The 12,530-nt window shown below is 49.6% G+C and overlaps 1 protein-coding gene across 1 annotated transcript in view; it reads left to right on the top strand.

Moving 5' to 3' along the window:
* The window catches only part of aus (argus), a 130,170-nt gene that overhangs the window by 85,189 nt on the left and 32,451 nt on the right, over nt 1-12,530 (top strand). The window contains exon 2 of the mRNA XM_077644298.1: nt 4,084-4,246. Within this exon, the coding sequence (XP_077500424.1) occupies nt 4,084-4,246 (163 nt within the window). The remainder of the gene's footprint in view (nt 1-4,083; nt 4,247-12,530) is intronic.

Consider the following 12,530-nt stretch of genomic DNA (forward strand, 5'->3'; position numbering starts at 1 on the left):
AATTTCAAAACTTAAATTAGGCTTACGTCTATCAGTTCTTATATATTGGTTTAAACCGAAAAGTGCCAACTCTCAGTATACTACAGCTTCACGTCAGAAGAACCTGTAATGTCAAGCGTCAGCCTACAGGACCCCAAAATCAAACCAAGAAGGTGCATGGGACGGGCCTTTCAGATGAAAAAAACATCCCCATCAGCCACAAGAATGGCTAAGTACACATCAGCTACGAACGAATAGGCTGCCGTGGTTGTACCAAAAAAAAAAAATCAAATGTTATTTACCTTGTCGCGTTGTCTTTATCAGGAACTGCAGTAATTCTATACGGAATGATGTCATTGCAGAAGAGCAGCTTTAGAACGAGCAATCAACACCTTTGTCATCAATTCCAGGCACCAGAGAGGTCTAAAAGGACAATACCTACGAACCAGGAGCGCGGGATACGAAAGCATGTAGTACGCCGCTGTTGATTTACTGGATTTAAACCATTATAACCTAGCCCTCGGTCTTCCTGCCTCCCATTATTTTTGCCCCTTGCAGCAAAAAGTAAAAAAAAAATAAAGAAACCTTGCCGCCTAGTGTATAACTTGACTCGAAATGTGTGTCGAGTGACAACCTTACATCTCCCGATATCGCGAAAGAGAAACATTGCAGCCGAGAGGGACGATCTATTATCCCGTAAATGCTTTCAGTCTTTCGTTTTTCTTCGCCGAAGTGGAAACGAGTGACGCAGCTCAAAAGGCCCCGGATGTGCAGGAAGAGCGCATAATTCTCCAGTATATCGCTTCTCTGCCGCGTTCGATAGTCTCTTCTTTTTTTTTTTCGTCCGTGAAGGATGTGTGCCAGCAGTGACGGTAAGCTTCCACTGCTCTAAATTCCTGCGCAGGCCGGCATACGAACCAACGAAGAAAAAGACAACGAGGTTGAGAGATAGGGTGGGGCGGACAGGGCTTGCCGGGATTCTGGCAAGGCTCCGTGAACAGGGCTACGGCAGAGGGGGGAAGGCAATTCAATCTGTCACGCCGGGATTACGCGTTCTCCGCGCGAGCCCCGCGCAGCACTGCATCCAACAGACGGGGTGCGGGCCCCGCGCGAACAGCACAATGCGCCGGCCGGCGCCGATAAGAGGCCTTTAATAGCGGCGCGAGCGGGCGAGTGAGCCAGCCCGGCTCTGCGCTTCCACACCGTCAAGGCGCACTATCGTTTTATGCGAGGCACCGCACACAATGAGCGCGCGGATTCGCGCGGCTTGCCTGCTGCTGTTGCGGCCTCTGGTGGTGGCCAGTTGAGCGGAAACGAGATTGCTGTTCCCGCCGGCCAACCTCACGTTCTCCGGCAGACGCGACGCAGCCGGGACAGTGAGTTCGCGCGAGAACGCCATAAAGGCGCGTCCGGCGTCGCGTCACATCGCGCTCCTCTCCACCAGTTTCCTTGGCGATCGGTTTCCGAAGACGGAGTAAGCCCCCCCCTCCTTCTTCCAGCCTTGAAACACGCTCGAGCTGTCGAAAGCACACAGCCGAACCCGCAAAGAAAGTGAGATGTATATTCTAATGGCAGTCTTAAGCGAGAACAATGCGAGTCCGTTTCAGTTGATAACGTCGGCGTTTGCTGGTGTATGGCCGTGTCTCACCGCGCTGCGGCGCCAGCTTAACTGACTTCTTCGAAGTTTCGCGAAAGAACGAGCAGCGCGTCGGACTCGGTAATCGCACTGCTGGTCGCGTCTTCATTCGTTTCCGCTCTGGAAACTTCCCTCGAGAAACTTCCCTCGAGAGTTTGCGCAAGCTTTTGTCTCGCCGGGAGGCAGGTTTGTAGGCGTACACGTGGTCGCTTCGTGCGCGGCATTGCGAGACGCCCGCGAGATGTCGTTTGGACGTCCATGTCTCGACGATGTTTTGTGACTATGTGTAGGTAAACCCAACCAAGAAGAATAAATATGGAAAGAAAAACGAAGGGCCACTTAGTGAAACCGGATGCACGGACTGGACTGTGCTGCGCGTCTGCGGTATGTTCCGGTTTTGTCGCCTTCGCCGGAAGTTAAGGAGGAAGTCCGAGACAGTGTTGAGACACTCTCGTGAACGCTGAGTGCGCTTTCAGGTGTTGAGTAAACGGTTTCGGCTCGTTTCGAGTTGACTAGTCTTCTAGTTGACTAGTTGGAACGGGAGATAACGAAACTTCTAGCAGCGTAACCACGTATAAACTTTAGCTGCGACGTGTTTCCTGCAGGCAAAACTTGAGGTAGTAATATGTCGCTTTTGAAACCAAGTGCCGGTTTATCCTTTGCCAGAGTCTGCTGCTTGGTTTAGATTTCGCGATGGCACGCTGGCTTTGGAAGATATCTTGAAGCTGCACGAAATGTTCGTTCAAGAGAGAGTTCAATTTTGACATGGGAGGAGTGTCCGAAAGTTGTAAAGGGTGCTGCTCTCGAGCGTTTGTAATGTTTGCCTCGAGTACACACTTCTTGACTAACTACGTGTCCATCCTTTCCGCAGTTACTTTTGTCTAGAACTTGATACGTCAGCTATACCACTTCCAGCTCACTCCTTTGGCGTCCATACTTTACAACGTGCTCGCAGGCGTCAGTGACAAGACAGCTCGGCGCGCGAAAGCATAGGAATATCGCATCCGCTCAAATCTATAATGCGATACAGCGCGAATAAAGACGGGGACGAAGCGAGACAAGACACCACAGCGCTGACTGAATTTTTATTGCGGAAAGGGGATATTTATACAGGAAATGGAAGGGAACGCATGATGCCGCTACTGCTGGAATTGATACGCGGGATAAGATATTTAAAGGCGAAAAGAAGAGGCTGCAACAGCGCACAAGGATGACTGCTAATAACAAACAACAACGCAGTGCAAGTCAGTAGATTATTTGAGCCAGATGTCATCTAGGTGATTTCTTCATTCGGTTTTGATTTTCAGCGGTTTTAGAACCTTTTGGCTCTTAGTAGTTTTCAGGTGTGTTTGCCGCCATGTCATGAGCAGCCTCTTATTTGCCCCTTTTGGCCCTGCAATTTTAGTCTCTCTCGCACGGTTTTAGATCTTTCTTACCCTTTTTTTTTTGCTTTATTTTCCCCTAGCAAATTGTTAGTGCCCTGCTTTTTGCTCCCTAGTTTCATTCCTCGCCTTGTACTGCGGTTTAAGGCCCTTTGGCTCTTGTTTTTGTGTTTTTGTTGCAAAATGCCGGTGCCTTGTCTTATCGTTCATCATTGACTTGCACTGCGTTGTTGTTTGTTATTAGCAGTCATTCTTGTGCGGTGTTGCAGCCTCTTCTTTTCGCCTTTAAATATCTTATCCCGCGTATCAATTCCAGCAGTAGCGGCATCATGCGTTCCCTTCCATTTCCTGTATAAATATCCCCTTTCCGCAATAAAAATTCAGTTGAAGTCAGCGCTGTGGTGTCTTGTCTCGCTTCGTCCCCGTCTTTATTCGCGCTGTATCGCATTATGGAAAATTACCAACTAGCCCGATCTGCCACTCTTGCACGTTCAAATCTGTCACCTCCCACGCTGTGACTGAGGTTGTATTCCTTTCTTTCACGACATTCGGCGCGTCTTTAGAAGTTTCTGCGCGCTCTCTTTTTGGAATAAGTTCACCAAATCGGTCTTTGGATATTTCCCTTCCTGTCAATGGACTCTTTCTCGCGTCTGTTTATTTCGTCATTATATGCCACCCTGGTTTACTGTTTGAAACAGGCGAGCGAAATGACTGCATGCCAGTTCAGCACTACCGCATGCCAGTTCAGCATGCCAGTTGAGTATGTCAGCTCAGTACCAGTGCCAGTACCAGTGCATATCAGTTCAGCATGCCATTCAGCGCTACCGCGCTGAATTCGTGGCTTCCACAGGTGACAACTATACTGAACACTACCTAAAGTTCCCTGTGTTCCCCGAGAATTCAGGACTGCATTGTTCTCCTGTGTCGCCTTGTAGGCAATGCAGGCTGTCCTGCTGTCTGTAGCTGTTTCGATGAAGACCGTCTCTTAACGCCCTGTATTGACATTCTAAACGTGTTGCCTGATCGTCAGTGCCGGAGTGAGTGGACAGCGGTGTTACATGCTCGGCTACCCCGCCCCTCTCGCAGATCTGGGCAGAGGAGGAGGTGGAGGGTGCGAGTTCCCCCTGCGCTGGCGTGGCATGTGGTTCCAGAAGGGCGCCCACCCGGCCATCAGCATCGAACGCACCCAGATCACCTTTAAGGGCACCTGCGTCCAGGCGGACGGGGACATGTTCCTCATCGAGGACAGGTGAGCTAACGGCCTCAGCACACGCCTCCCTATCAAAGGGACAAAGAACCTACTTTCACTGAAAACGCAGCTTTTGTAAGGTAAAAAAGGTCATCAAACGGAATGCAGGTGTCGCCACCGTCAGTGCCTTTTGCAAGGAAGCTGCAACAACAGCAGAAAAGTTAAGATGCTGAACTCTGAGGCTATGCTAGAACATCGTTCACCTCCAATCGGTGATCGCGGTGTGCCTTGCAGTCTTGACGTCACGAATTTGAACTGAGTGACGGGGAAAGAATTGTGGCATGTCTGAATCAAATTTTCTGAGAAAAAAATGCATCTTTCGCGCTCGAACAAACGTCGAGACAGCCAAAAAGAGCCTCGAAGCTTACCGGGAGCCAAAGTTGGATGCAGTTCTCAGTGTCTGTTTAACTGCTTCGATAGGCCTAGCATTCATGGTGGCGAAACCTTCCGCGCTTTCCCAACGAATGTCCGTTGCCCGTCGTGACCTCGATGAAGGTGTCCAGACTGAACAATTTAAGAAAAGTCGCTGCCGGACGGGGAACCGAAACTCGGAACATGCGCTTTTGAGTGGAACGTTTCGACTTCAGCTAGAACAGGAAGTGAAATTGCACGGGGCGCCGCTTCATGGTGGCTGCATTCCTGGTCGCGCAGTGCGTGCTTGGCGACAAGCTTTTGCGCACGCTTCACGGCAGGTGTAAAATGCTTGTCTGATGCCCCTCCATGTCCATCGTAGTTTCTCTCAAAAGGCGGAGCTCCCGCAGACATCATAAATAATTAATAAGCATTTAAAAGTCATTTGGGCGTTTAAAGATGTTTCTTCCCTCCTCCAAATCTTTTCATGTTGAACTCTACGCTCAACCCATGCTGTGTAGAGCTGAAAGGAACAATATACCTGAAAAAGCATCGCCAGCAAGACGAAAGATGGCTGATGAGGATTTAACCTCCCAAAGTGGCTCAGGCTTTGAGAGACGCCGTAGTGAAGGGCTCCAGAAATTTCGACCGCCCGGGGTTCCTTAACGTGCACTGACATGGCACGGCACGCGGGTCTCTAGAATTCCGCCTCCATCGAAATCAGGCAGTCGCGGCCGGGATCGAACCCGCGTCTTTCGGGCCAGCAGCCGAGCGCCATAACCACTGAGACACCGCGGTGGCAGTAAGACGAAGAAATGTATGGGAAATAGCACACATACAGGGTGTTTCACCTAAGACTTTACATAATCTTGCTAGCGACACTTTTCGTAGCATGATCCCATCCCAACAGGCTCAACTTACAGTAGTACTCCTTCAAACAATACAGACTAATATATAATTATAATTATAATTGGTTTTTTAGGGAAAGGAAATGGCGCAGTATCTGTCTCATATATCGTTGGACACCTGAACCGCGCCGTAAGGGAAGGGATAGTGAAGGGATAGGGAGGGAGTGAAAGAAGAAAGGAAGCGAGGGATGTGCAATTTTTTGTTTAAGCCGGCGGGTTCCTATACTGTTTTTAAGCCTACGGTCTTTCATTGATGTGTATGTACATGCGTGCCTTACTTGGCTGAGAGGAAAGTTAGCGTGGAATCTCTAGGGTGGTATTTCTCTCTCCACTGCAAATATAGAGCAGTGTTTGATACACTTTGCCGTTTCCAGTTCTTAATTATCCGCTTATGAGACAGATACTGCGCCATTTCCTTTCCCCCAAAACCAATTATTATTATTATTACCACTGTGAATTACTCACTGTCTCCACCGTGTACAGTTATGTACACTGTTATCACTTTAGCCCATTTCATAATAATGCGATAAGTGGAATGCTGAAGACTACTAACAAAAGAAAAGGCCATACAGTTAACGGATAGTTTTATACACGTTAATTGCAAAAAGGCATTGCCTCGAGGCAATGGGTGTGCTGGCTTCAACGCATTAAAGCTGCACGCGCTGTGAGGGACGCCGTAGTGCTGCGGATTAGTTTAGACCACCCGGGGTCCCATAGCTTACGCTTACATCACACACTGCACTGCACACACTGCACTGCACACTGGACAGCACACAATAGTACACTGGCGTTTTAGCATTTGGCTTCCATAGAGCTGCAACCGCTGTGCCCGGGATAGTGTTAGTGCATCCTCCCAGCATTCGGGAGGTGCTGGGTTCGATCCCCCCGTGCCGCAGGGTACCCACCGGTTTTTAATGGGTACAAGATTTCCCCCGGCCTGGTGCTCGGCTCTTCTGGGTGAGATGCTTGGGAAAAGGGTCTTGACCACAGTTGCTCTGACGGATCAGCGATAAGTTCCGCCGTCAACAACGTTAAATCCGCCTCGTGCGGTAGAAGCCCACTTGTGGCCCTCTTTTGTTCTACTCAGGGTGGGGCCAATGACCAATTTTCCAAGCATTTCACCCTAAAGAAGCCGAGCACCAGGCTGGGGAAAGCTTGTACCCATTGTATCACCGGCGGGTACCCGGCGGCACTGGGTATCGAACGCCGAGACCTATAGAGCTCATCGGCCGAAGGGCCAGTTACTGAGCCACCGCGGCGGATTCAGCAACAAGCGTCTCCGAATCAAGCCTCCAACAACGCTGAGAGCTAACATCGGTGTCTATGTGACACTGCCGATCAATATATCCGAGTAGCCTCGGAGGCTCGCCCAAAAAGCTTTGCGTGTCTACCCATCTTCGAATCGGTTCACTAGGTTGCACCTCCTTTCTAAGTGCCGTGTTCGATTCTTCGCATTCGGAGCATGGTTTATATAGCGAGCGTAAGAGAGTGCACACCCCATTCGCCACCCTATACGATCATAGCTGTTACTGCCGTTCTCGCTCCGGCGGAAGCAGCCATCATCGGCCCGTCATGCTCCGCTCTGACGAGCTCCACGGATGTCCCCTAGCGGTGGTCGTCGTCGGCCCCATTCCAGCGACAGCGACGGAAGGCGCGAAGTGTGACGCGCTATAGCGCACGCCAGGTGCTGCCCTCTGGGCGGCGCCGTTAGCCAAACGACTCGGAACAATGACCGTGCGCGCCAGCCGCGTCGGCATCCCGATCCGTTCGACGACCCCGGGTGATGCTATGGCTTCGTTGCCGACGTATATACGAGCAGTATGCGCCATCACAACAGTTCCCTGCAGCGCTGCCGGTGCTGTACGAGGCGTACCGATGCCGTGCGCTCCGATACGGAATTGAATAAAACGGGACTAACCGCACCTCTGGGACTAACTGTCGCTGATATCCCTCTGCTGTTAGTCCCCAAGAGAGTAGCGGCTGTTCTATGAGGGACTAATAGTTGCGGCATTGTAGTTAGTCCCTGAAGGAATAAGACCCCTGTCACACGGACGCTGTAAAGGTACTTTGAACAAATGCTCCATTACTCTAAGGACGAACGCGCGCTGCCACACGGACGCGCCAAAGGACACCTAGCTCAAAGGAGCTTCGAAACAAGGCAGCTCGAGTTTGTCCTTTGAGGCTTCAAGGGAGTACTCTCTCTCCCAGCGAATGAACACCATAAATAAATTGGGAAAAGAAACGTTCTATTTTCATTTTATAAATGCACTTCATAAGATTAGTGGTGTTTTAAAATATAAGATCACTTGTTTTGTGGCAGTCTCACCACGCCATACTCTCGTTCCAGATATACGAGCGTCACGGTAGCCACGGTAAATATGCCACCATGTCGGCCATGTTCTCTCGCGTCGTCGCGTGGATCGTCACTCATTTTGATGGAGACGGCCGAACACAAGGCACACCAGAAAAACGTGACCAAAGAACCAAAGGGAACAACTGAAGAACGAAGCTGCAGGCCTGAGCCAGACTGAGCGAGTTGGGCTCAGTGTGGCCAGCACTGTGATGTTATGCTCTGTACTTGGAAAATCATATCATTATTGCAGTGAAAATTGCGTTGCTTTAACATAATACGGTTATAAAACTAATTTACTAAAAAAAATGTGACATTTCTGTATTTACATGTGCAGTGAGGTTTGCAATTTTAATAACGCTTTTCGCCAATGAGGGCGCTAAAAACTTCTTGCGAAGGCCGTTCCGCGACCGTGTAGCACGGACGAACTCCCTTGAAGTAGTGCTCCTTTGGGAGCGTAAAGGGGCATTAGTTCAAAGTGCCTTTAGAGTGCCCGTGTGACAGGGGTATAACAATCGTTGCACTTCATTCCTTTTTCGGCTTGAGTGTACTAGCCAAGTCCTTGCGCAGCGGGTCACAGTGCCTTTTATCCCGTCATTATAGCCGATAATCAGGCTTCTGGTTGTTTTTTGCGTTTCATTCCAATGCAAGACTGCACCAAGCGACGGCTGCTTTTTGTATGAACGCATGGATTATTAGAGCGAGCAGACGACAAGGCGACGGAAAGCAGACGACTATGAAACGCAGACGAAGACATTCTTGCCCCAAATAGCGCTCGCGATTGGCTGCCACCGGCCGTATATACACCTTTCACAGCGCTGAGCCAGAACAGCGCACGAGGAGGGCTCCGGTGTCGAAGAACAGTGCCATCGGCAAAAATCGAAGCGCCCTGGAAGGCCGCCAGTTAAGCGACAGCCAGCATCGCCGGTCGAGGGCGCTGATTTGTTTCGGGGAAATTTGGGACCAGTCGAGCGCAGCGCAGGCGGCAGCTGAAATATGTGCACCCGGGAGCTCCACGCCGTTAGCCATCCATTGATTGGACCCTCTCCCTCCCCCACCTAGGGGGGTTCTCGTCTCCGTTGTCTCCACCGCTCTCCACTTCCTCTTCTGCTTCCGCCTCTGCTGTCCCGCGGTTCCGCTCTTCACGGAAGAGGGCGACGGGGCGGCCGTGATTGATTCCGCCGTTTGAGTGACGTGCGCTGTTCCGCGCGCCGCAAGTGTGGACGCGATGGGCGCGAGCTACCCCCCCCCCCCCCCCCCATTTCTCCACACCGCCGCAACCGCCCCATGTGTTTTTATAGGCTGCGTTTCCTTGTTTCTTTTTTTTTTTCCCGTCCAACCACGTTTCCGCTTCCGACTCTCCTAGACAGCGTTGAATCGCATTCCTGTCATCACTCCGCACCGTCCCGTGGTTTCCGAAGACGCTCGTCACTGCGGGAATTGCTTCGTGACGAAATGCAGGTCTGGTTAGCGCTTGTGCCCTTTGACAAGTCTTTCAGCCGCTTAGCGCGCATGCGCCGTTTTCTATAAGCTCGGAAAGCGGACTCGATTAGTCAGACAATCGTTTATTTGCTTTTTTTTTACCACGGTAAAACGTGCTTCACTCAAGTTAGCCTGCAGATGAAAGATGCTATGGTAAAGCGGTATTTTTTTTTTTTTCACTGCCGACAGCCAGCAGTTAAATCGTCTTCATTCGCAGCGAAAGAGTCGGTCCTCGTCAGAAGCCTCGAATCGTCACGTAGTTGGCACAGAAGAGAGGAGAGGCGAGCTAACTATGAGGGGCTTATGCGGAGAGGAATGGGCGCCTGCATTCCAGCGCTAGTTTCGCCCTGGAATGCAAGACGTCCACCCACTGAGTGATGTAACCGACACGTATTCAAATGGTAAACGCATCGTGATGAATGCCATGCCAAACACGGCAGCCCGACTGTCGCCATTTCACTCATTAGGACGAGGTTCCTTTTCTATATATCTGCGCTAGATATATAACACGCGTCTGGCATCCAGTTCCCCAGAATTCAGTGCAGTCGGGAGAAGGCGTTGCGTTTGAAATCGTGGGCACAGTAAGTAATTCGAAGGTATCTCGGCCATCTTGGCAATAAAAATTGCACTCACTGACCAACTCGGGATGTTGTATTTAGGAGCCGCTGCGGGTTCCATGGCCACAACGACACACAACGAACAAAGGACAAGTGACATGAACAAGACTGCTCGCGAACACCACGGCGCGTCTTGCATTCTTAATCGGGCCGACGCGGTCTTGTAGCCTCACAGTGAAAATGGCACCCGTAGCGGTTCAGAAACGTTAGTAACATAACGACATGGTTAGCGAGTGCATTTTTAATCAGCACTAAGCCAGGCCCGACCAGATAACGCCGAACCTTTGGCTACGTAAGCAGCCGGTTATATTGTTGAGAATCGTTTAGTCGCTTGGGACTTGAGGGAAAACCATCAGGACTGCAGGCTCTTCTTCAACTTTTGCGTTGACTCAGTGCATGAAAGAGTGTTGTTGCCTCAGTTACCTTCATGCAAACGAATTGTAGCCGCAGTCAGCTGTTGCTAGTGTGCTAAAACAAAATGTGTATGCTAATAGAGTTTTTGTTTCAATTTTTTTTTTGTTTGCGATATGTTCCACGCATGCGTCACTTACCTAGGCTTATACGTATGCCTACCGCCCCCCCCCCCCCCCCCCCCCATTTGACTCTTATCTTTTATCCCTTTTTTCCAAGTGGAAAGTACCAAACCTAACGTATATGCCATCATATTCACCTTCTCTTTTTTTTTTTGGACCCTTACTGTATTGTTCCAAATAAGCACTAACTCGCCCAGCTCTCTACTCTACTGATACGAACCAGTATTCTTTTTTTTTCTTTTGTCAGTTTTCGTTATCAGTATAACGATGAAACACTGACACGTATCGCAAAAGAAAAATCAACTTATAAACGTCAAGTTTCGCACGGAATGCGGACATAAGGAAAGCTTCTGACCTGTCAGCCTTCGATCTGCACTGTCCTGTATGGCCAGAAATAACAGATAACAGAGGGACAAGGAGAACATTCGTTTCAGTTGCTTCTTCACCACAGTGCCTTGCACCATATTAAGGAGCGCTGCACTCTCAATAATTAATTAGAATAGGATAAAATCTCGACGTCGAAAGCCAAAGTAGCAGTGTTGGTCTTTGTCTGGGCAAAGCGTTCATCATTGGCGGGGTTTAAATAAGGTGTCCAACAGCCTTCCCACTTCACACCTTCCTCCCTATGACCGAGCCTTCTTTCTCGGAGTGAAGGCCTTGTTTAAACCTCGCCAACGATGAACGCTTTGCCCAGACAGACGAAGACAAGTTCTCTTGTCGAAACGTCGGCAAGCACTCTGAGGCTTTTACCTCCCTTGTTCTAGAGTATTAATTAGATATGCCTGATGGGGCTTCCAGATTGCCGAAGCTTATCCGAGTTTGGTACGGATGAAAGTTTCATAGGCGAGTTTACGAATAAAAGAAGAGGGATCTTCTGGGGAAACTGACTTGGCAGCGTCTGTATCAAGTTTTTGAACGTGTCCTAACCAGGTCAGTTTCTTGTTGACAGTCACGCCGAGGTAATGGTAGGATTTTGCTTCAGAAACGGCTGTAGAGTTTGATGAGTGCACATAGCTGAGGTTACGCTGCTTTCGTGATGCGCGCATAAATTTGCATCTGAAAAAGTACCATTAGCCATTTTCAACACCATGTTTATATGAGAGTTAGCTCGCTCTGGCGCAGATATTGTTAAGGGTTAGTATATATGCAATGATAAAGAACAGCGTCCGCAAAGAGACGGATACTCAATGATATACCATTTGGAGATCATTAGTAAATATGAAAAAAAGCAGAGGGCCCAGCACTGAACCTTGAGGAACACCTTCGATGATATTCGTAGTTCCAGAATAATGATTATCAATAAAGGTGTATTGCGAGCGGTCGGAAAGGAAGATGCGTACGACGCCCGCCACCAGACTCCGCCCACCATTCGATTTTTTTTAGATCTCAGATGATTATTTGAGTCTCCTGTTCTATAACTACATGCCGCAAGCACTCACAGGTGTGGTAAATACACTCCAGGATGCACATTTCAATTTACACAGAATATAAAATTACCGATATAACCTCCTGGTAGTATTGTACACAGCTGGGGATCCAGGTACTCATACAAAGGACTCACAACACAACTACTAGTGCTGACGCCAAAGGTTAGAGGAACAGCATTAGAACGAGTGGGGCCTAACGCTGCGTCCTTGCGCTACCATGGGCGTTCCGCAAAAAAACAAAACAAAAAACTTTTACATCTTCTTCTAAGTTGCCGTTATTTTGTCTTGCGATCGATAATCATTGAAGCTGAAACCGTTAGAGCTTGCTATTGCTTACAGATGACAAACTGCTGTCGTTCGGTGTTCAGCCTGACCATTAGGAAACTCTGGTTTTAGAAGCCCCGAGGCCACCTACATCTCTCCGATGTTCCTAAGCTACAGTACATACCGCGGCTCCCGGACGCTTCCTCTGAACCGTGACGAAGCCTTCCCCTTCTTCGACCGGCACCGCAGACTTGGAAAACCACCTGAGAGCGCTTCGCTCTGTTGCGCGCCCAGCGCTGAAGCCGTTCGCCGTCTGTGTGTGCCGCGGGAAAAACGTAGATTTAAGTCTCTC

The sequence above is a fragment of the Amblyomma americanum genome, chromosome 11 (assembly GCF_052857255.1).
Source record: "Amblyomma americanum isolate KBUSLIRL-KWMA chromosome 11, ASM5285725v1, whole genome shotgun sequence".
Classification (NCBI taxonomy): domain Eukaryota; kingdom Metazoa; phylum Arthropoda; class Arachnida; order Ixodida; family Ixodidae; genus Amblyomma; species Amblyomma americanum.